General features: G+C 36.2%; 1 protein-coding gene across 4 annotated transcripts in view; it reads right to left on the bottom strand.

Annotated features, from left to right (window-relative positions):
- Positions 1 to 2,890: 2,890 nt before the first annotated feature.
- Positions 2,891 to 21,737, bottom strand: part of PDCD10 (programmed cell death 10) — a 43,338-nt gene continuing 24,491 nt past the window's right edge. For 3 of the 4 annotated variants that reach the window (XM_020878613.2, XM_020878612.2, XM_020878615.2), the window contains 6 exons: positions 21,159 to 21,212; positions 14,233 to 14,350; positions 12,526 to 12,652; positions 7,268 to 7,346; positions 6,885 to 6,967; positions 2,891 to 3,377 (listed from right to left, as the gene is read on the bottom strand). In XM_020878613.2, coding sequence (XP_020734272.1) covers positions 3,296 to 3,377; positions 6,885 to 6,967; positions 7,268 to 7,346; positions 12,526 to 12,652; positions 14,233 to 14,350; positions 21,159 to 21,212 — 543 coding nt within the window. In that variant the 3' untranslated portion in view covers positions 2,891 to 3,295. The remainder of the gene's footprint in view (positions 3,378 to 6,884; positions 6,968 to 7,267; positions 7,347 to 12,525; positions 12,653 to 14,232; positions 14,351 to 21,158; positions 21,213 to 21,737) is intronic. The other variant, XM_020878616.2, reaches the window with a different exon arrangement.

Here is a 21,737-nt window from a genome sequence, read left to right as displayed (position 1 = left end):
CAGTAGCCAGACCTGTGTATCTCTTATCATCCCCCAGGGTTCCCTGGAAAAACCGCTGATTCCAAATTGTGGGACATACTTAAGATAATGTACTTATGATAAAAAAAAAAAAAAAAGATTAAGTGGAAGCCACAAGGACACAGAAATCAGATTGAAATAGAAGGTCCCCATACTGATCAAAACCTAAGACCATTTAAGTATCAAAATAAGTAATGAACTATAAGCCATTGAAAAAATAGAAAACCAAAATAAGTTACTGTAAAAACTCATGTGGATAGATATGGATGAATGAGAGGATGGAGAGAAAGGAAGGTTCATATTTAGACAGTAGAACACCTACATAAGATATGCTGGCATTGGGAAAATCACCATTTTGAAACTATCAAAGTAAAGACTGAATAATCAAGAATCATCAATGGATACTAAATGCTGAGGGTAAAACATTGATATTGCTATTTAGCTGCTAATCATGTCCAGCTCTTTGCGACCCCATGGATTGCAGCCCGCCAGGCTCCTTGTCCATGTGATTTCTGAGGCAAGAATAGTGGAGTGGATTGCCATTTCCTTTTCCAGGGGATCTTCCCCACTCAGGGATCCAACCTGACTCTCCTACACTGGTAGATTCTTTACCACTTCCTCAGGTTGCTTATCAGGTGCAAGATGAAAGTAGTAACTATACATTTATGAAACTGACCACCACCTTGACTGAGTGACCAAAATTAATACCAGTGAGGAGTGGATGGGACACCGCATAGTATTCTGACCAAGAATGCGTAAGTAGAATCTAATCACGAGGAAACCAAAAATAAGGAACATTCTATTATAAAGGGAGGAGGGGGCAGGAGACAGAAGACTGTATTTTTCAAAAACATAAGTAAATACCATGAAAGAAAAAGAGCCATGGAAATGACCCAGGGTAAACTGACCAAGGAGTTTAAGGAAAGGAAAACAAATAAACAAATGACAATATAAAAATGGTAAAATCTTAACAATAGGTCAGTCTGGATAAAAGACAAGTTGATGTTCTTTGCACTTCTTCCTCTTGCTAAGTTTTGGTAAATAACTTGAAATTATTTCCACATGAAAAGTTAGTAACCAATTAGGAAGGCCTTACATTGAGTTACCAACCTCATTTTGCCATACAAGGTTATCACAATAATGCAATCATGAAAAAAACCCAAACTACAATTGTATCACTTTGTTTAAAAACAGTGTGAGAAGGCATTTTAAACATCTAAAACATAGTTATGGTCTCAAATAAAAGGAGACCTCTTTAAATAAATTTAGATTTATGAAAAAGACTTATCACAATGTCTTTTCTCACTTCCTGCTATGTCAGCTTGGCCAAGGAAACTATTCTAAACACTGCATTTTTGGCAGTGCATGGAGTTCAGTGGAAAGAGTGGAATCTGGAGACAAATGTTGAATTCAAATCCTGGCTTTGGCAATTACCAGTTTTGTAACTGAAGCTCTCTTAGCCAGTTTCCTCAACTGCAAGGCAAATGACAAAGTCACAGGACTAAAAAGAGAATTGTAAGAAATGGATGAGTCTAGAAAAACACTTGATACAGAGGTGCTCAACAAACGTCTCCTCTCTTCCTTCCCTGGGGAGCCACTTTTCTGTTCTCTGGAGTTGTATCTGACTCCCTGATCCCAAAACACAAACCACTAGGATCATGTAAGAAACTGAATTATCCTGAGACTAAATCTCCTTTCTGGAGGTAAATTTGATGAAAACAGAAAAACGGAGATATTGCATAGCAGAATAAAAATATAAAAGAAAATTAAAAAAAAAAAAAGATGAGCTGAGGCATGACTGGTTAACAGGTGAGTTCTCTTAAGGAGGGAAAGACAACAGGAAGAAAGATAGTACTCGTTCATGTTAGAAAAGTCTGCTGCTCAATGAAAAGAAAAGCAGTATTTTTTTCTCCATGTATTCACAAGTGTTTTGCAAATCACCATTCATCTGCTTCCAAGAGTGAAAAACAGCTTATGCCTAAAATACACAGTATTAAAATCACCAATTATATGTGTTTTACTAGCTAAGTATCACTGAAGAAAAAAATCAGTATGTCTGTTATGATATTTCATTCAATTGTCTTATCAGTTTTTTTGCTTTCTTCCACGTTTCCTGTTTACATCTAAGTGGATGATTTCCTTTTGTATTGCTAATGACAGTATTTTTTTTTTTAAATCTATTTTCTAAAATGGGGGGAAATTTTTAAAGAATAATTAAATTGTATTATAGCAAAAAATTTATATTGTCAACAGAAATTAAACATTTTAAATCTTTATAAAAGATAAACAAATTCTGATTTTTTCCTTTATTTTATCATAATTGAAAAATGAAATCACTTAACATGAATACTTGATACATAATTTCCTTAGAATTTCTCTACGGTGAAACAAAACTGTACATATTTAAAGAGTGTATATAATATTATTAACACTCATGACAATTTCAAACCAACTAGCATTGGTATAGCTTCAAATTACTATTAGTTGTGGCTATTTATGGAAAAAAGGCGCAAAGCTTATTAGGGCCCAGCATACCAGAAAGACTTAATCTTACATTGTCACAGAGCTCAAAAATGGCAGTAGAATGTGAAGACACTATAAACTGCCATCTGCTTCTCATAAGTCTCTTAAAACAAAGGTTGGAAAAATACTCAGTACCTCAAATATAGTAACTAACAAAAATATCTCCATCAACTACTTTTTGCCCAGAGTGATTAAGGACAAAAAAATAGGAATTCTTGTTGCTTTATTATCCGATAAACTGCTAATAAGCTCCCCTTAGAAGTTCTTTAGACATTACACCAAGTCTTCTTGGTCTTCTGATCATATATATATTCACATATATATATGCATTTTTTCAAGTAAAGAAATGTTTAACAGATGTAAACTATTTATTGAATATTTGCCACCAAATATTGTTAAATACATTATCTTGCAGCATATCGCTTTCAAGTTAAAATGTCAGAAACAAACACCAATATTTACAATTCTTTTAAGGAATGTTATATAATGACACATTAAGGCGTAAATTCTTTTGGCTTATAATTCTTAAAAGAATGATAATAGCAAAAGTGATGCAAAATCTTCAGTGTGAGATTATGATTAAGCTACATTTTACAAAAATATGGTGTAAGATGGCAATAATCCCATTCAACATCCTGGATTATTAGATCCCTTCAGGAGGGACTGATAATTTATACAGTCAAACTTTAAAATTTACAGATAAAGGCAGTCCAATACTGCCACTGAGAAGTACATCTCTTAACATATACAACTCTCAGGCCACAGTTTTGAAGGTCTGAAGTATCAAGTTGGTTTGATGAATTAGTCGGTTGGCACTTATGAACACATTTATTGCCCTGTTTCAAAAAAAAAAAGAAAAGAATAAGCGTTAATTTTATCCAAAAGATTAATTCTTTAAAAATATTTATACTTAAAATGCCAAACTAGCAGCAGCAATAAAATCAATTTAGGACCAACAACAACAAAAAAAGGCAAGTTAGTACTGAGTAGCAACTTTTATCCCAGCTTGGAAGTTAAGTGTCCTGCATCATTGGAAACTTATCTAGGAGTTACTGCCCCCTAGTGGTCCTGGCTGCAATTAGGTGTTGGTGGGCCGCTAATGATGGGTGGTGCATCAACAACCAGAGAGCATTTTATAGGAGTTCATTTTACAGGTCGAACATGTAACTGGCCAAAGAGGAGGATTTGAATGTAGTCTCCAGCTGTGGTTTCACAGAAGTTATCAAAATAAGACCTGCTAAAATACCATATTCAGTCTCAAAATCTGTATCTCAATGAGATGATACGTGGGAAAAGGTTCATTATTTTGATTCATCCCTATCCTTACCTTCCTTCAAAAACAAAATAATTGAATTACTTTTAGAATTAATAAACTTTTAAAATAAAATAATCATGTGGTTTCAATATTTAAGAGTTGACAATGTGTAAAAATATGTTCTTAAAAATTACTTCATTCTGAACCACATTTTATCAGTCCATCCTCATGCGATCTGGAGCACAGAGATGATGCTTAGTCCCTCTGTGTGGCCTTATCAGTTTCTCAGGAGGATAGCTAAAGCTTGTACAATCACCCGTCAGTATCACACAAGGACTGGCTCCAGGAGTCCCCTCAGAAACCAGAATCTGTGGATGCTCAAGTCCCTTATATAAAATGGTGTAGTATCTGTATATAACCTAGGCACATCCTCTGATATACTTTAAATTATCTCTAGATTACTTGTTATACCTAATACCGTGTAAATGCAATGTAAATAGATGAAGTACAATATAAATGCCATGAAACTTTCTGGAATTTCTTTCTCCAAAAATTTTCAACTGGTTGAATTCAGGGATTTGGAGTTTCCCAGGTGGCTCAGTCGGAGAAGGCAATGGCAGCCCACTCCAGTGCTCTTGCCTGGAAAATCCCATGGACGGAGGAGCCTGGTGGGCTGCAGTCCATGGGGTCGCTTAGAGTCAGACACGACTGAGCGACTTCACTTTCACATTTCACTTTCATGCATTGGGGAAGGAAATGGCAACCCACTCCAGTGTTCTTGCCTGGAGAATCCCCGGGACGGGGGAGCCTGGTGGGCTGCCGTCTATGGGGTCGCACAGAGTCGGACACGACTGACGCGACTCAGCAGCAGCAGCAGCAGGTGGCTCAGTGGTAAAGAACCTGCCTGCAATGCAGGAGATGCTGGCTTGATCTCTGGGGTGGGAAGATCCCCTTCTCCTGAGGAGAAGGCTACCGATGCCAGCATTCTGGCCTGGGAAATCCTGTGGACAGAGGAGCCTGGAGGGCTACAGCGCACCGGGGGCAAAAGAGCTGGACACTGAGTGACTAAACAATAACAACGGGGTTTGGAACCTGTGGATGTGAAGAGCTGACAGTATCATTATCTCAGGCATTCCTCAACAAAGGGGGCCTAGGAAAAATTAAATGCATCAATGCAAATTCATCCTCCTATTGAAAAATGGCTCAAAGATCAGGCTCTATTAATAATTTTCAACTCTGAGGACACAGGGAGCAAACTTGTAGTATGTTATTCATATGCAAACAATGGTAATTTTAAAAAGCTGCTGAATGGAGAAAAAGTAGTAGCAGGGAGCCTGAGTAATCCATATGCCTGTTTAAGCTGTTAGAAATAACTGGGACCAAGGACAAAGATTTTTAAAAACTGAACCCAAGTGATTCTACTGTACAAACAGGGATGAGAGTAAATAATTTCACATTAATCAAAGTTATGCTCTAAATGAACTTCTACCTTTTAATGTGCTTATCCCATGTTGTTCTTAATAAGTATCATAAATAATCTCCTTAATGCAAATTATTCTTTTAATGTGCTTTTTGGTTATTTGGACTTAAAAGAGGAAACCAAGGAAAAACCGGTGTAAGTTTATTTTCAGAACACACTGCCAGCTTATGAAACTAAATCAACAAGGTACATTTTCCTTTACACAACCTGAACAGCAGTGTTAAACAACACAAAATCATTAATAATATTTAGCACAATATCTTTAATTTATAATAAAATGGAAATATTTCAATCTGTTTGAACTATTAAAAATGACTGAAAATCATCATAGCACTCTAATGTATTTTATTACTTTTTAACATATCTACAATAATACTGTAACAATTTGACATGGATATTGGGATCTTAAAATGTCAGTGGTGGGACAGGATGTTAAAGCTCCCTGCCAACTATAGCTGAAATAATCACAATTTATTCTTCTGCTTCAAGCACTGATAGAAAATGGTCTTGTCCACAAAATTCTATTTGAGGTACAAAGAATCCTCTATAAAGTATGAGGCTGCAGAAGACACAGCCTTTGGATCAGTTTATACATTGTATGTATATGTGTATGATACATAAGTCACATAGTATTTCTTGGTTTTCTAGAATGTTCTGTATAGCCAAGTGTATGTAAATTTTAAAATAATATCTAATTTACTTTTTTAGTATACTTTCTGTCTTATAGAAAGCCTCTCTTGTAGACAGTGGATCACAACATTTTGTGGCTCTTTAAAAACACATGAAGCACTTTTAAAAAACACCTGAACCCTGGCCCCACTCAAGCCCATGGAATCAGAAGCTCTGAAGGTGGGGTCGAGGCACTGGGATTTTAAAACACTGAATACAAGTGATTTTAATGTGCAAAAAGGATTGAGAACCACGGTTTTAACTATAGTACAACAGTTCTTAATAGACCTGTCGCATTCATATAATCTAGAAATTTCTTAGAAATGTTAATTCCTGGGCCCATCCTAGACCGACAGAATCAGAAACACTGGGTAGGATCCAAAAACATTTTGTCTATAACAAGCCCTCCAGACGACTCTGAGGCTATTACAGTTTGAGAATCACTGCTTCAGGGGTTGGTAAAGTAGCCCAGTAAGTCAAATCTCATTACTGCATGGCCTGAAAGCTAGGGATACTTTTACATTTTTAAACAGTAAAAATTTTTTAAAAATCAAAATAATGAGACGGTTGAAAATTATTCAATTCAGTGTCTATAAGGTAAGTTTTTATTAGAACACAGCCACAAAAATGCTCACGTGTTTCCATACTGTCCACAGCTGTTTCTGCACTACAGCAGCAGAGGTGAAGCGCTATAGCTGCAACAAGCTCACCAAGTGAAAGTATCTGCCACCTGGCCCTTTTCAGAAAAAGTCCGCCACTGCAGCTCCAGACTACAGTCATGGCTGGATTATCAAACACTCCCTTTCCATTTTTAACAGTCTATCTTAGTAGTTGGCTTAAGTATTAGTAATACAGTAGAAGAGTTAAATATATATGGTTTCAGTATCATAGAAAGCCACAAAATTTTACAATTTTAAAAGGGGGATAAATAATACTTACTTGCCATCTTTAAAATAGGTTTTCAGAGTATCACTGAAACTTTTAGAGTACTTTACGAATTCTTTCTTTTGGTGTTCAAGTGCCTGCAAACATCAAAAATAATAAGAAAAAAAAAAAAAACAAGTAAGAAAAGAGAAGTAACACAAAAGCCAAAGTCAGAGACAGAAGATTACACAGAATTAAGAATACACCTTATATTATAATCAGTTTTAGGAGTATTCACTTAAATACACGTTTAACAGCACATTCAAATTTAAGGACAAATCCAGTCAATAATGATACAAAACCATTTTCAATAATTCAACAGTCATATTATTCAATAAAACAACTAGATGTAAACCAATATCTAGGGTGGCAGCTTGTAAGGTTTCTACTAAACTTACCCTGCGGTTCTGGTATTGATATTTCTTGAAGACATTGTTTACTGTATCAAGAAGCTCTTTTATTGCACTAGCTATATCCCTGTTGGGAGAGGAAAAAAAGGATCTTCTTAAAATCAGTTTCATTTGAAAGAAGTCTCCATACACAGCTATGTTTAAGAATCACTATACTTAATTACCATATGAACGCTGTACCAAGCTAAGTGGGGGATTTTTAGCCTGTATCCTCCTGTGATCCCAGCTACTCTTGCCCTGCTGAGGAAACACTGCACAACTAACATCAACTTCCCCAAATCATGTTCATTTTATTCAGCATTACCTACTCAAATCTAAAAGAGACCTCTGACTCTCATATTTTCCTGTTATGACTTTTCCTTTCTCATGTATGTGAATTTGAGCAACTGTATTATTCACTTTTGCTATCTCATGAAAAATTATATGAAATTTTGCTATTACATGTAACTCACTCCTATATTTAAAACACTTCAAATTATAGACCCGATAGTTTTGATGTTTAAATTATTTCCTCCTCAGATGTAGCTATTCTCCCTTAAGACACATTTATCTAGCCTCCTCTCTAACAACCACGTATTCTCCTCTTTCAAATCTTTGCTGTGACTATTTTCCTTAGAAAATATATTTATATTTCTGGGAGAGACAAAATCAGAATATTCTTCTACCTTAACCTTTCCAACAATCATCCTTTGACTGCATGTGCATCAGCATTTTTCTCCCCTTTCTAAAGAGAGAAGAAATCAATCATTCTCATTTGAGTTGACTTTTCTTCCTATCCCTGTTATCATTGTTAAAAATTCTCATCTTTTCTATCTATGCCCTTTTCAATTTCCATGTTCTAACTTCAGAGCAATATTCTAGCAAACTGAACTTATTGTAATTCTGCATTCTCAAACAGCCTCTCAGTCTCTAAGGCAAACCTTCTCTTTTTCATATCCATTCTCTTAGCTGTTAACTGCTACAAACTTTTGCTGTTCAAATGCAATGCAAGTGTAAAGATATGAATTAGTAAAACATCAATATATACTACCCAAAACACAACCTTTTATTACCTACCTTTTAATCACAAATGTCAGATTTTTAGTTATTTCATACTTAAAACATTTCAGCTAAACTATTTAAAGAAAACCAAAAAGCTCCGTGTCCAGGTTTTCTCTGTGTGTTTCACAGTTTATTTTTAGTAAATAAGCATATGGAAACTCTAAAAACTACAAATATAAAGGCTTTTGGTATAAAAAAGCATTTTAGCTTATTCTGCAGTAGTAATGACGTTCTAATTCAATATTTCAATAAATATTTCCTTATTACCTCTTGTAAGTCATACATCGGTAACAGGTTGAAACATTAAATATTCAAAAAGGACAATAAATCTACATAGAAATTACACTCGCCCACTCTCTTTTTTGCCCTCTAGTAGTAACGATTCTTAGTTACATTAACTGTTCCTTTACGTTTCCAGGGAAGCAGCACCCCTGCACTGCGGTGACAGGCATTGAGCCCCTACTGCTTCATGATGGCATACAACATCCTATTCTATGAGAAAAATGACAATTTCAACAAATTAAAAATGTCCAATCTCTGGATATGGAAAATTCTTCAAACCCACAATAAGCTTATTCAAAAGGAATACGATAAAGCAAATTACAGTAATCAGACAGCTGTTTACAGACAACCATATTCTGTAGTGTACCTTGTGGAATATTGGGAATATGTCTGTTCTTCAAAAGAGGAAAAAGTTCCCACATGATTCTGCTGATGAACCAGGTTTGGAAACTATTGTTTGGGAACTCAGAACCTAGAGCTGAAGTTTGATCCACTATTTGCCACAGAGCTTTATAAAGACCAAGACTGTCTGTCCCTAGGCCCGGCCTTCTCTAAAATAATCTGCAGCAATTTATGTCAAATATTAGATGATCTGTATGTACACAGAACAGCATCTTCATTTACGGCACTAAGGTTCGCGCCAGAGAAGGTAGTTAACTACTTGAGGGTTTGTGTCCTAAAGAGAAAATACCAGCACACACACACACACACACACACACACACACACACACACAAAATACTTCAGACAATTAAATAAAAAACTGAGGAAAACATGAGGGGTAAAACAATGGTAGTGCATCCCTGGCTTGGGAAGATCCCCTGGAGAAGCACATGGCAACACACTCCAGTGTTCTTGTCTGGAGAATCCCCGTGAACAGAGGAGCCTGTCAGGCTACAGTCTATGGGGTCGCAAAGAGCTGGACACAACTGAGCGACTAAGTACATGCAGAGTTTGGAGTTTATGAATTCTGCAATAAGAGACATATAGGATGGATAGAGTAGGAAGGAATTTTAGCAACTTGCATGTATTTAGTGGGACAACTTTGGGGAAACATATATGCTGAAAAGGGCAAGAGGCATCAGAAGAAATGTAATACATCTTACGAAAAAATTGCATGGGACAGCAGAACTTCTGCCATCCAAATCTGTGTAATTATGTTTATACAAACATACTGCAGGAAGGAAATTCTTATGCTATATGTTCAATCTGGTCTAGACTGGACACCCTGGAAAAGCTATTTTGAGGCCATCATCAAAACCAACCCTTACAAACCCTCACCTATGAATATTCAAATATAGATAAGGGTAAAGAGATAAATGCAGAGATTTCTGGACTATGAAATCCAGTTTCCACTAGTTGTCCATTAATTGCAAAGTATCCTAAGAACTAATTTCATCAAGTATTTGCATAAGCTCAATATAGTCAAACAGAAACATTAATCAAGTCATTTTTCCTATTCAACTTCATAGAGGGAAAAAACAAATCTTATTTCACAATGCTTTATGTGCTGTGATGCTAGGTTCTGTGCCAGGCACTATGTATACCATTTTCAACTCACAACTGTTACCCTCATCTTCACAGGCAGAAACTAGTCACAGAAGCTAAGCAACTTGCCAAGGTCACAAAGCAAGATGTTGCAAAGTCAAACCTAGGTTTGCTGGTACATACAAAAATATCTAGATATTTGTCATCTGACAAGAGTACTTTCTCATACAGCATTTTGAACAGTGCTAAGACAGTCAAGTATTTGATACAGGTATATATCAAAATTTACCTACATGTGTCAGTGATACAAACAGCCACAGCCATCCATGCTAATACACACAGGGTTAAACTTCAGTCTTAGAAACAATACATATTATCAACAAAATTTCCATGGCAAGTGATCCCTCTTAAAATGGATACAAAATAAATTTTAATTGCCAGTAATCTTAATTCAGTTGTGCAGAGCACACTCCAGCAAACAGAACTGAAATACTATTATTGCCCCACAAAGGAGAGACAAGATCCTAATTCAGTCTCTGTCAATGACTAAGGACAAGACTCAGAGACTCTTGACCTCAACTTCCTTATGATTAAAATGTGGCTGGTAATAAAGTAGTTTTCAAACTCCCTCTCTTTATAGAGTAACAATGGGTTTAGCAGAGATGAGTCTGGGAGTCCTTGAAGTGGAAAGAGGGTATCAAAATAGCAGGCTGAGGGTTCTGGGCATATCATCTCACTCCCAGCTTCAACCACAACACTATTCTCCCTCTTACCTACCGACATCCAATATACAGGATGTCCTTTACCAGGCCTCTTCCAAACAGCAGAAACATTCTTTTTTTCAATCACCTGATTAGATCGACATTATGAATCTCTATGATTGGAAAGTACCAGAGAAGTCCTTGGACTCAGTCTGCTTAGGTTCAAACCAGGTTATAGAAATATAGCATATGATTATCAAAATAAATTATATTATTTGAAAATTCTAGAAATAAGTGTTTAAACAGTTGTGTTTGAGATCACTGACAATTATGCTTTTACAGGCCAAACATGTTCACTTTATACAAAACTGAAAATAAAAATCTGTAATAAAAACTACTAAGGAAAGCTGAGGTTTTCCAATAAAAGTAAAATATTTACCTTAAGGTTTTAGTCTCTGTGACATGGACTTTGAGTAGTCAATGGAGTCTTTTGTACTCTCTGATACTCAATCAGAGAACCAAAAAGAACACAGTCATTCCTTGATAGTTGAGTTGGTACCTATTACCATTATTTTCTAAAATGGGTCACACTCCTCCCTCTATCCCAACAAAATGTAGCCAGTCAGCTAAACTATAATTTTGCTATGTGAATTACAAAGAACACTCTTACTGTGAGACGTATGGTAATATTTATTCCAGGGGAGCCTCCTTCAGTTCTTCAAAGATATAATGTTATGATGCAGCTTCTTCCAGAAAAAGATTTGTGCTAAATCCTTCCTTTCTAGCAATTGTTTTTTAAAAAGTCTGGTTCCAGTAGCGCTTACCTGCTTTTTCTAAACTTATTTTAATTGGAAGATAATTGCTCTGCAGTGCTGTGTTGGTTTCTGCCATACGACAACATGGATCAGTCACACACAGACACCTGCCGCCTCCGTCTTGAACCTCCCTCCCACTCCTCCTTTCTAGCAATTTCTACTCGTTTCACCAAAAGGCTGCACTGATAGTCCCACTAGTTATTCCCGGTTCTTGTTCTACCCATTGAGGTGGAAGAAAATTATGACTCTTTAGTTTAAAAACACTCATCTAGAAATTACATTTGGAGTTCCCTGATTCCTCCGCCCTCTCATCGCTGAGAATGCCCCCGGGTGGAAGTGCTGGCGTCCCTGTTCGAGAAGAACCCTTCTTGCCGCTGCCCACCAGCAGGCTTCCTGCTGAAGTGAACTGTGTCAGCTCAATTTCTTCCACTCTGCATCCCAAATGCAAGGATTTGGGGAGGTTCACAATTTGGTCAGTATTAGAAAGTGCTATTTACAACTAAGAGTACTTCATTATGCTAATAACATGAACTATTTCTGAAATAAACAACAGTATTGGTATCCTTTGTTATCAATCTCAACTACCCTCTTCACTTTAATCTGACATTTACACTCTTCCACTTCTTATGAAGTTCAAACTGCATTCTAGTTTATGTACATTCCATTCTCTGCTTTGAAATGAAACATTCTAAAATATTTTACTGTACTCAGAAGCCAGAGGCAGTTTAGAAATTAATTTTAAAAATATAGCAATTTTCAGATTTTTTATTTCAAAATTGAAATAAGTTAATATTATTAACTTAGTTAATATAATTAATATTTCAACTTAACATTAATGTCATACCACAGTAAAACATCTAAAACAAGTGGCCCTTTTGAAGTACTTAAAAAAGAAGAAGAACCAAACAAAAAGCTGCTTACTTGATTGTCTGCAGAAACCTTACTCTGTCGTTGATTTCATCTGGGATTTTACTGAGAATCTGTTTAAGTGCTCGTGCCTTTTCATTTAGGTCCTGGAATTCTGGCTCTGGTCGTTCAATCATATACTCTGATGAAATAAATACGTAGTAAAAAACACCATGCAGCTTACTGCCAAATTCAAGTCTAAGAATTTCCAATGTGTTGGTCAAGGAGGTGAGTGGGGAGATAAAAGGCTAGAAAACTAGGAAGAACAAGGTTACAAAACAGAATTCATTAGTTTAACTTAGTTCAGTAATTGTATTAGGGCTCCCTCCAAGTAAAATATCAGAAGATAAAAAAAATGAACATTTTCAATATGGGATAAATGGAAATTCCATGAAATCTTATAAATAAAATTTAAAAGGAAGGCTTACTCAAATTTTTCAGGCCTCTCAAGTTACATTTCACAAGGAAACATTTAGTAAGTAATGACATTTGTAACAAATACAGTGGCAATATATATCTGCCAACGGTGAATATGAGTTTAATGAAAGAAGCCTCTACATTGAACATACAATGGCTCATTACATCAAAACTCCAAACCTACTAAACTCTTCAGCACATTCTTGAAATCTCACTTAGAACAAAAATACCACCATAGAAAGTCCAACATAAGGCTTGGCATCACAAAACAGCAACTTTGGTAAGGAAGTTTAGTCAGATGTAGCAAAGGCGAAAACTTCACAACCAAATTCACTGTGGACTTGGAAACATTACAACTCTACCAACTCATCAATACAACCTGGCCTGACAGGCTGCAGGCGCTCAGTCCAGAAGAACAATGTGGACTTTCTCATAATTTACAGAATCAGTTAAAACATCTATTTTTGTTCTCACTTAATAAACACATGAGAAATTACAACTCTACGTTTTTCTAAATTAGAGGGAAAATGACTACTAAATTTAAGTGAAACCCATGGCTTCCTAGGTGGCTCAGTGGTAAAGAATCTGCCTGATAATGCAGGAAATGCAGTAGACAATGGGTTCGAACACTGGGTCAGGAAGATCCCCTGGAGAAGGAGATGGCAACCCACTCCAGTATTCTTGCCTGGAGAATCCCATGGACAGAGGAGCCTGGCGGGCTATACAGTCCATGGGGTTGCAGAGTTGGACATGACTTAGCGACCAAGCACACATACATTTCTAATTATTTAAAAAAGCATAAACGTGAAAAGAGGCCAAAAGGATGATTAGTAATATTGTTCTCTCAAATCTGTATTTGAAAAGAAAAACAAACCCCACAAACATGTTATACTAAAGTTTAAAAAGAAGAAACTCATTACTTTCAAACTGGTATCTGCATAAAGTCAACACAAAATAAAACCACCATTCCAAACAGCTTGTCTCTTCATTAAACTAGAACTCATCAAACATATTAATAGGGGGAAAAAAATAAACCATGTAGCATAAACAAATGCTTCACTTCTAGTAACTCAATCTGACAAAAAATAAAAAAAACTACATTTCTATTTTATATGGGTTCCTCCCTGCCCCCCCCCTCCCATTTTCATTTCAAAATAATAACAATAACACTAACAGTAAGAGGGAAGAGAGGAGAAGGGGAAGGGGAGAGGAAGGGAGGGGAGGAGCCACTTTTATCAAATAAGAAAGATTGGAGGAAGAGCTTTTCAATATCTGTAAGAAAACTAAACAAGACTTTCTGATTACCTTCTACATCATCAGCTGCCATTCGAAGAAGGGATTCTGTGAAGTTGACTTCTACACTTTTTTTCTCTAAAATTTTCATAATTATGTCTTGTGTGAGTCCCGGATTTTCTTTTTCAGCCTATAAGAAAGAGAAAGCTAGTTTTGAAATACAGAAACTGAATCATTATTTTAAAGCCAAAACCTAACCATTCAGAATCTCTTGGGACCTCCTTAAACTGATCAACTTACATATAAGGGCAGAAATCTTTGCAAAGCAAGCGTCGTGATGCCATTCAATTATGTGTGGGGAGAGTTTGTGCATCCATAAATTACTACAGTCATGATCCAAACTTCTATCTGAACATAATGTATTTAACATTTCCTACTTCTCACTTACACTCTCTTGCAATAAAACTAATAACAAACATAGAAATAAAGAGTAAATATATGTACATGAATATATATATATAGATAGATAGATTTTCAATTATTTTTTTCAATAGTTTAAAGACACTGAAGATTTTTAGCTCTTTTTCATTAAGCAGTATTTCAACTTGAAGATCAAACAGTAACTCATCTCACCAATTTCTTTGCTGCAGATTCTCTGCATTCATTTTGGAGGTTTTATTGAAGCTATATGATCCCTTAACTACATTCTCACACAACGATTTTCATTTCCTACTTTATTTTTGCAGCAAGGATATTCCCTTCACTAGCTTTCAGAAAACCATTAATCCTTTCACTACCTCCTGAGCTTGTTTCACTAATGACTTTGCACTGATTCTGTTACTTACGTTCCCTAGGGCATTAAAATCTTCTACTCATTTCAAGATTGAACATAAAAAGTCCTGAGTTTACCAAAGTTAGTCTTCAAGATTTGGATTTTCCCTCGTAATTCTGCCCCATTTTATTATTTTTTAAAAATTCTGTAATCATACTCTGTTTCTTTTAGAATGCCTGCCAATTTTAATCATTATGCTGATGATTTCCTCTCTTTTTTGCCCTGGTGCTACATAGTAAATATGATCTATCAAATGGCAATCTATTTGCTTCCTGATGGGCCAAGTTATGTTTAGCTTCTGCCACCTCAATTCTGGTATCACTGCAGTTTCAGCTTTCTTCAGCTCTTTACATTATAACATCTTGCTTCTTATTAGATTTCAAGTACCAAAAACTGAAAGGTTGTGGAATGAAAGCAGAAAAGAAAACATACACATTTAGTTCAATCCTGGGATCATTTTAACTGTTGTCAAATGCTTACAGGAAAGTCATTTTGACAGTTAATAAAGTATGTCCTACTGAATTATTCTTTAAAATCTGTTTGATTTTCCCTCTCATGAATGTATTTAAGAATCTACTTTAATAAATAAGAGTTGTTGAAAGATAAGCTGTACAAAAAAGGCTTAAGATGGTGTCAACATTACTAATTTGGTAAACTGCCACAAAATAACATAGTTACTGGATAAGAGTGAAACAAGCCAGTATTTGGTAAGAGTGGTTTATTTTCTGAGTAACATTATATCTACCTACACAATGAATTATCTTAGAAAGTGGGGGAGATTTTCTATGTGCTTCCAGAGAATGCCAACAGAAAAATACAACTTCTTTGGTTAAATTACAATGAAGTATGGAAAAAGTAAAATGCTTCTGCAAATCTGAGAACAATGCTTTCAGTACCCAACTCGTCTGGAGCCCTCAAATGCCACAGATGCAGCATTAGAGTCCTCACAGAGGTCCCTACTTTAACTCAGTTCAGTGTTCTTACTGCCAAAAGAAATACCAAAATACCTAACACGGCTGTGCAGTAAGTAAAGTTCAAACAGCTTTAGTAAGTACTTATGTCCTAACAACAGAGTAGCCTTAAAAATCACATGAATTGAAAGAAAAATATTTTATTTACTCTTAAATAATCATGATTTATTATTAATGAGATGTGAGAACCTGTTGGGCACTGCACACTTTCTCAAATGTTGGAATAAGATTAGAACTTTCTACCCTCATTTCCTATTGTACACTGATTTTCTTGTGAACTTGCTTTATATCCACAGCAGTGGCCAAAGTTCAGTTTCACAAAGATATGACATCAATGAAAGGAAGGAAGCCCAGGTGAAGATGTTGAAACTGCAAACTATCTCAAGCTTGTTCACACAGTGTCAAGTTAATGTTGAAGTCACCCTATTCCTTCAAATGTTTAAAATATCTCATGACACCCCTCTGAGTTTGCTGCAGGGTCCCGAGGTACCTTGGCACATATTCTGGGAACAGTAGTTTAGCATCTTCTGGCTGACGTCCTAGTTAAACTACTTTTTATCTTAGAGGCCTCAAACATAACCAGTGACTCTAGCTGAAAAACCCTTAAACCAGACACTGTATCTATACCTTCAAGTTTTTCTTCACAATACAATCTTAAACTCTGTGCTATCCAACTTTTATGAAAAGCCAAGGGCAGAAACACCCTCTCTTGGGATCAATGATCCTTAACACTATCAGAAACCTCCCAGAGGGGAAAAGCAGGATGGATATCATAAAAGATAATAATCACTAGTATCTCGGGAAAAATTATTTTTCTCCAAATAACAAAAATAGGTATTAAAGCTTGATAAATATCACTGGTGCTATGAACCAAGAACTGGAAACATGAAAATATAACTGGATATAAATACAGATATATGGCTGGGCAAGGTTTTTTTTCAAGTAAGTTAATAAAGTTTAAAAATCACAAAATCTTAATGTTTTTAATGCATGCTCTCCTTTAAAATCATTTGAAATTTTAACAAACAGAATATAGTAATTAAGAATAAATCAATGCAAAACTAATATACTTTCCTCCAAATAACTCTCACTATCCCTAATTAAGAACCAGTGCCATGCTGTTTACAACAGCTAGGACATGGAAGCAACCCAGATGTCCACTGGCAGACAAATGGATAAGAAAGTTGTGGTACATATACATAATGGAATATTCAGTTCAATTCAGTTCAGTCGCTCAGTCATGTCCAACTCTTTGTGACCCCATGGACTGCAGCACGCCAGGCCTCCCTGTCCAACACCAACTCCTGGAGTTGACTCAAACTCATGTGCACTGAGTCGGTGATGCCATCCAATCATCTCATCCTCTGTCTTCCCCTTCTCCTCTCGCCTTCAATCTTTCCCAGCATCAGGATCTTTTAAATAAGTCAGTTCTTCACATCAGGTGGCCAAAGTATTGGTGTTTCAGATTCAGCACCAGTCCTTCCAATGAATATTCAGGACTGATTTCCTTTAGGATGGACTGGTTGGATCTCCTTGCAGTCCAAGGGACTCTCAAGAGACTTCTCCAACACCAGTGTTCAAAAGCATCAATTCTTCAGCACTCAGCTTTCTTTATAGTCCAACTTTCACATCCATATATGACTACTGGAAAAACCACAGCTTTGACTAGACAGACCTTTGTCAGCAAAGTGATGTCTCTGTTTTTAATATGCTGTCTAGGTTGGTCATAACTTTTCTTCCAATGAGCAAGCGTCTTTTAATTTCATGGCTGCAGTCATTATCTGCAGTGATTTTGGAGCCCCCAAAAATAAAGTCTGTCACTGTTTCCATTGTTTCCCCCATCTAAATGCCATGAAGTGATGGGACCCAATATCATGATCTTAGTTTTCTAAATGTTGAGTTTTAAGCCAGCTTTTTCACTCTCTTTCATCAAGGGGCTCTTTAGTTCTTTCTTCACTTTCTGCCATAAGGGTGGTGTCATCTGTATATCTGAGCTTATTGCTATTTCTCTCAGCAATCTTAATTCCAGTTTGTGTTTCATCCAGTCCAGAATTTCTCATGATGTACTCTGCATGTAAGTTAAATAAGCAGGGTGACAATACACAGCTTTGACATACTCCTTTCCCTATCTGGAACCAGTCTATTGTTCCATGTCCAGTTCTAACTGTTGCTTCTTGATCTGCACATAGATTTCTCACGAGGCAGGTTGGGTGGTCTGGTATTCCCATCTCTTGAAGACTTTTCCAGTTTATTGTGATCCACACAGTCAAAGGCTTTAGCATAGTCAATAAAGCAGAAATAAGATGTTTTTCTGGAATTCTCTCACTTTTCTGATGATCCAATGTATGTTGGCAATTTGATCTCTGGTTCCTCTGCCTTTTCTAAATCCAGCTTGACCATCTGGAAGTTCACGGTTCATGTACTTGTGAAGCCTGGCTTGGAGAATTTTGAGCATTACTTTGTTAGCATGAGATGAGTGCAACTGTGTGGTAGTTTGAACATTCTTTGGCATTGCCTTTCTTTGGGACTGGAATTGAAAACTGACCTTTTCCAGTCCTATGGCCACTGCTGACTTTTCCAAATTTGCTGGCATATTGAGTGCAGCACTTTTACAGCATCACCTTTTAGGATTTGAAATAGCTCAACTGGAATTCCATTACCTCCACTAGCTTTGTTCATACTGATGCTTCCTAAGGCCCACTTGACTTTGCATTCAGGATGTCTGGCTCTAGGTGAGTGATCACACTGTTGTGAATGGAATATTACTCAGTATTAAAAAGAACACATTTGAGTCAGTTCTAATGAGGTGGATGAAACTGGAGCCTATTCTACAGAGTGAAATAAGTCAGAAAGAAAAACACCAATATAATATTAACACATATATAAGGAATTTAGAAAGATGGTAATGATGACCCTATATGCAAGACAGCAAAAAAGACACAGATGTAAAAAACAGACTTTTGGACTCTGTGGGAGAAGGCGAGGATGGGATGATTTGAGAGTATAGCACTGAAACATGTGTATTACCATATGTGAAACAGATCGCCAGTCCAAGTTCGATGTGTGCGATAGGGTACTTAAAGCTGGTGCACTGGGACAACCCAGAGAGATAGGATGGGGGGGTAGGCGAGAGGGGGTTCAGGGCGGGGGTACAGGGGCACACCCGTGGCTGATTCATGTCAGAGTATGGCAAAAACCACCACAACACTGTAAAGTAAATAGCCTTCAATTAAAATAAATTAATTAAAAAAAAAAAGAATCAGTGCCATGAATAAAACTTACCCAGATCTGTCATATTTAACCAGATCTATCATAACCACATACATACACCGTTTGCTTTTTAAGTGTACTTTAGAGTTAAACATCAGCTTATCTATAAGGATATTACAAGGAAAAGCTTAATAAAGTCCATCATTTCATGTCTTTTATGACTGTCGGTGGGTATATAATAAACACTTCAGAGCGAGTCTCCCTTACGAGGGCACGCTGCAGAAGCCTCTCTCTCTGGCGTCGGAAAAGCCAACAAACTGACTTTTGCCATATCAATAGTACAGCGTGCAAGGGATCACTTTTCCTTCTTTGGCCACAAAGATGGTTAAAATATTCCCCACAATGCCACCCTGACAACCAAATACACCATTCCAAATCACACTGATACTTAATGCAAAGAAGAAAACAAAAAACAAATAAACAACAAAAAACTCCACTAAGGATGGTGCTGCTTCACTCATTCTCTTCACTGATTTGGCAGGATATATTTAAATAAAATTAGTATGCATGTGTATACAGGCACTGTATTTTAGAGTATTACATCAAAATAGTACTTATCAACACACAAAATGTAATTTCTAGTAGTGAAATAGACAGATGTCTAATGACATTATTTATGCTACCAGGTAAGAGAAGTATCAATAAGTTAACCTTTGCCATAAAAAGAAATCAAGCTGAATATTCAGTTTCAACACCAATGAGACTCAACTATAAATGTATTCTAGATTTAAACATTAAAATACTTGAAATATAAGTTGTTTTAGCTATTGATGGGAGCAAACACACAAAAAGTAAATAAAAATTAAAAATTTGGGTACCCTGATATGTATTAGGTCTTCCCAGGTGGCGCTAGTAGTACAGAACCTGCCTGCCAGTGAAGGAGATTTAAGAAGGTCAAATGTGGGTTGAATCCCTGGGTCGGGAAGATACCCTGGAGAAAGAAATGGCAACCCACTCCAGTATTTTTGCCTGGAGAATCCCATGGACAGAGGAGCCTGGCAGGCTACAGTTCATGGTATCACAAGAGTCAGACACAACTGAAGTGATTGATATGGATATGTATTTAGGATGAAAAGGATTAAGTCTTATATGAAAGGCTGCACTCAGTAAGTGGAGTAGGGCTATCCAATAGAAATATTCGGTAGGAGACTATCTGATTTTAAATTTTTAGTAGCCACATTAAAAAAATAAAAAGAAAAAACACATGAAGTTATTTTAAGAGTACACCCAAAATATTATCATTTCAACGTGCAATCAACATAGTACATATTACTGAGCTGCTTATATTCTCTTATTGGTACTCATCTTCAAAACCTGGAGTACAACTCAATTTGAACTTGCTATATGTTAAATGCTCAACAGCAACATGTAAGCTAGGGATTATCAACTTAACATCTTCAGGGCAATGAAACAATAAGACAATGAAAAAGTTCATCCTGAGTGACTCAGCTGATCCTCAAAATATCCTTGATGTGATAAACACAGAGGTCTTATTTTTCCACTCAAAACAGTTTTACACTTACGTTCTATAGTTAAAAAAAGCATGAAGAAAATCTTTGGGTATAGCTTTATGAAAGTTTTTAATACGTCAAATGAAACAGAATTTTAAAATAATTTTAAAATTTTAAAATTTTAAAATCTTAAAGCTAAAGAGAAAACATTCTGAAGCACGAAGTGATGAAAAGCTGAATGCTACTGAAACAGCACTTGTTTCAACTCACTTTTTCAGAGTGTTTTAAGCTTTAAAAGTGTACGCTAAAACAAGCACAAGATGACTGAAAAGGTTTTCACTAAACAGCAAAACAAAACAAAAGAGAAAGGTATCCAGAAAGGTTAAAAAGAAAACTGACATTTATGACATGGTATATAGATTTCTTTATAAGATACATTTTAACCACCATAATAATAAATTATCTGTGCCTCACCTTAATGAAAGCTGCTCTCAGTGTCTGAGCTGCAGACAGATTTACTCGTTCTAGCTGCAATAAAAATTTTAAATCATTAATATCAGTTTTCTGGAAAAAATACATTTCTGATACTGCACTTTGCAGTAATCACACACCGATACACCCATCAATTAACAAACACAGATTGCTAATGATTCTGAATCAACATAATTCTTCAAATAGATGATCTAAATTTTTCATTAGAAAGGATAAAAAATTAAGATACGTGTATTAGTCCCTTATTTATTCCTTTGGGGCTTCCTAGGTGGCGCTAGTGGCAAAGAACATGTCTGCCAATGCAGGAGACTTAAGACATGCGGGTTTGATCCCTGAGTTAGGAGGATCTCCTGGAGGCAAGCCATGGCAACCCACTTCAGTCTTCTTGTCTAGAGCATCCCATGGGCAGAGGAGCCTGGTGGGCTAAAGTACACAGGTTGCAAAGAGTTGGACACAACTGAGGCGACTTAGCACGCACCACCTTAAGATCGATTTAAGATAAGCACAGAATACAAAATAGTATACGTCCCTAGTAGAAATAAACATATTCACTTAAATTTT

The sequence above is a fragment of the Odocoileus virginianus genome, chromosome 4, assembly GCF_023699985.2.
Source record: "Odocoileus virginianus isolate 20LAN1187 ecotype Illinois chromosome 4, Ovbor_1.2, whole genome shotgun sequence".
NCBI classification, from domain to species: Eukaryota; Metazoa; Chordata; class Mammalia; order Artiodactyla; family Cervidae; genus Odocoileus; species Odocoileus virginianus.
This window is presented reverse-complemented; position numbering and strand designations above follow the sequence as displayed.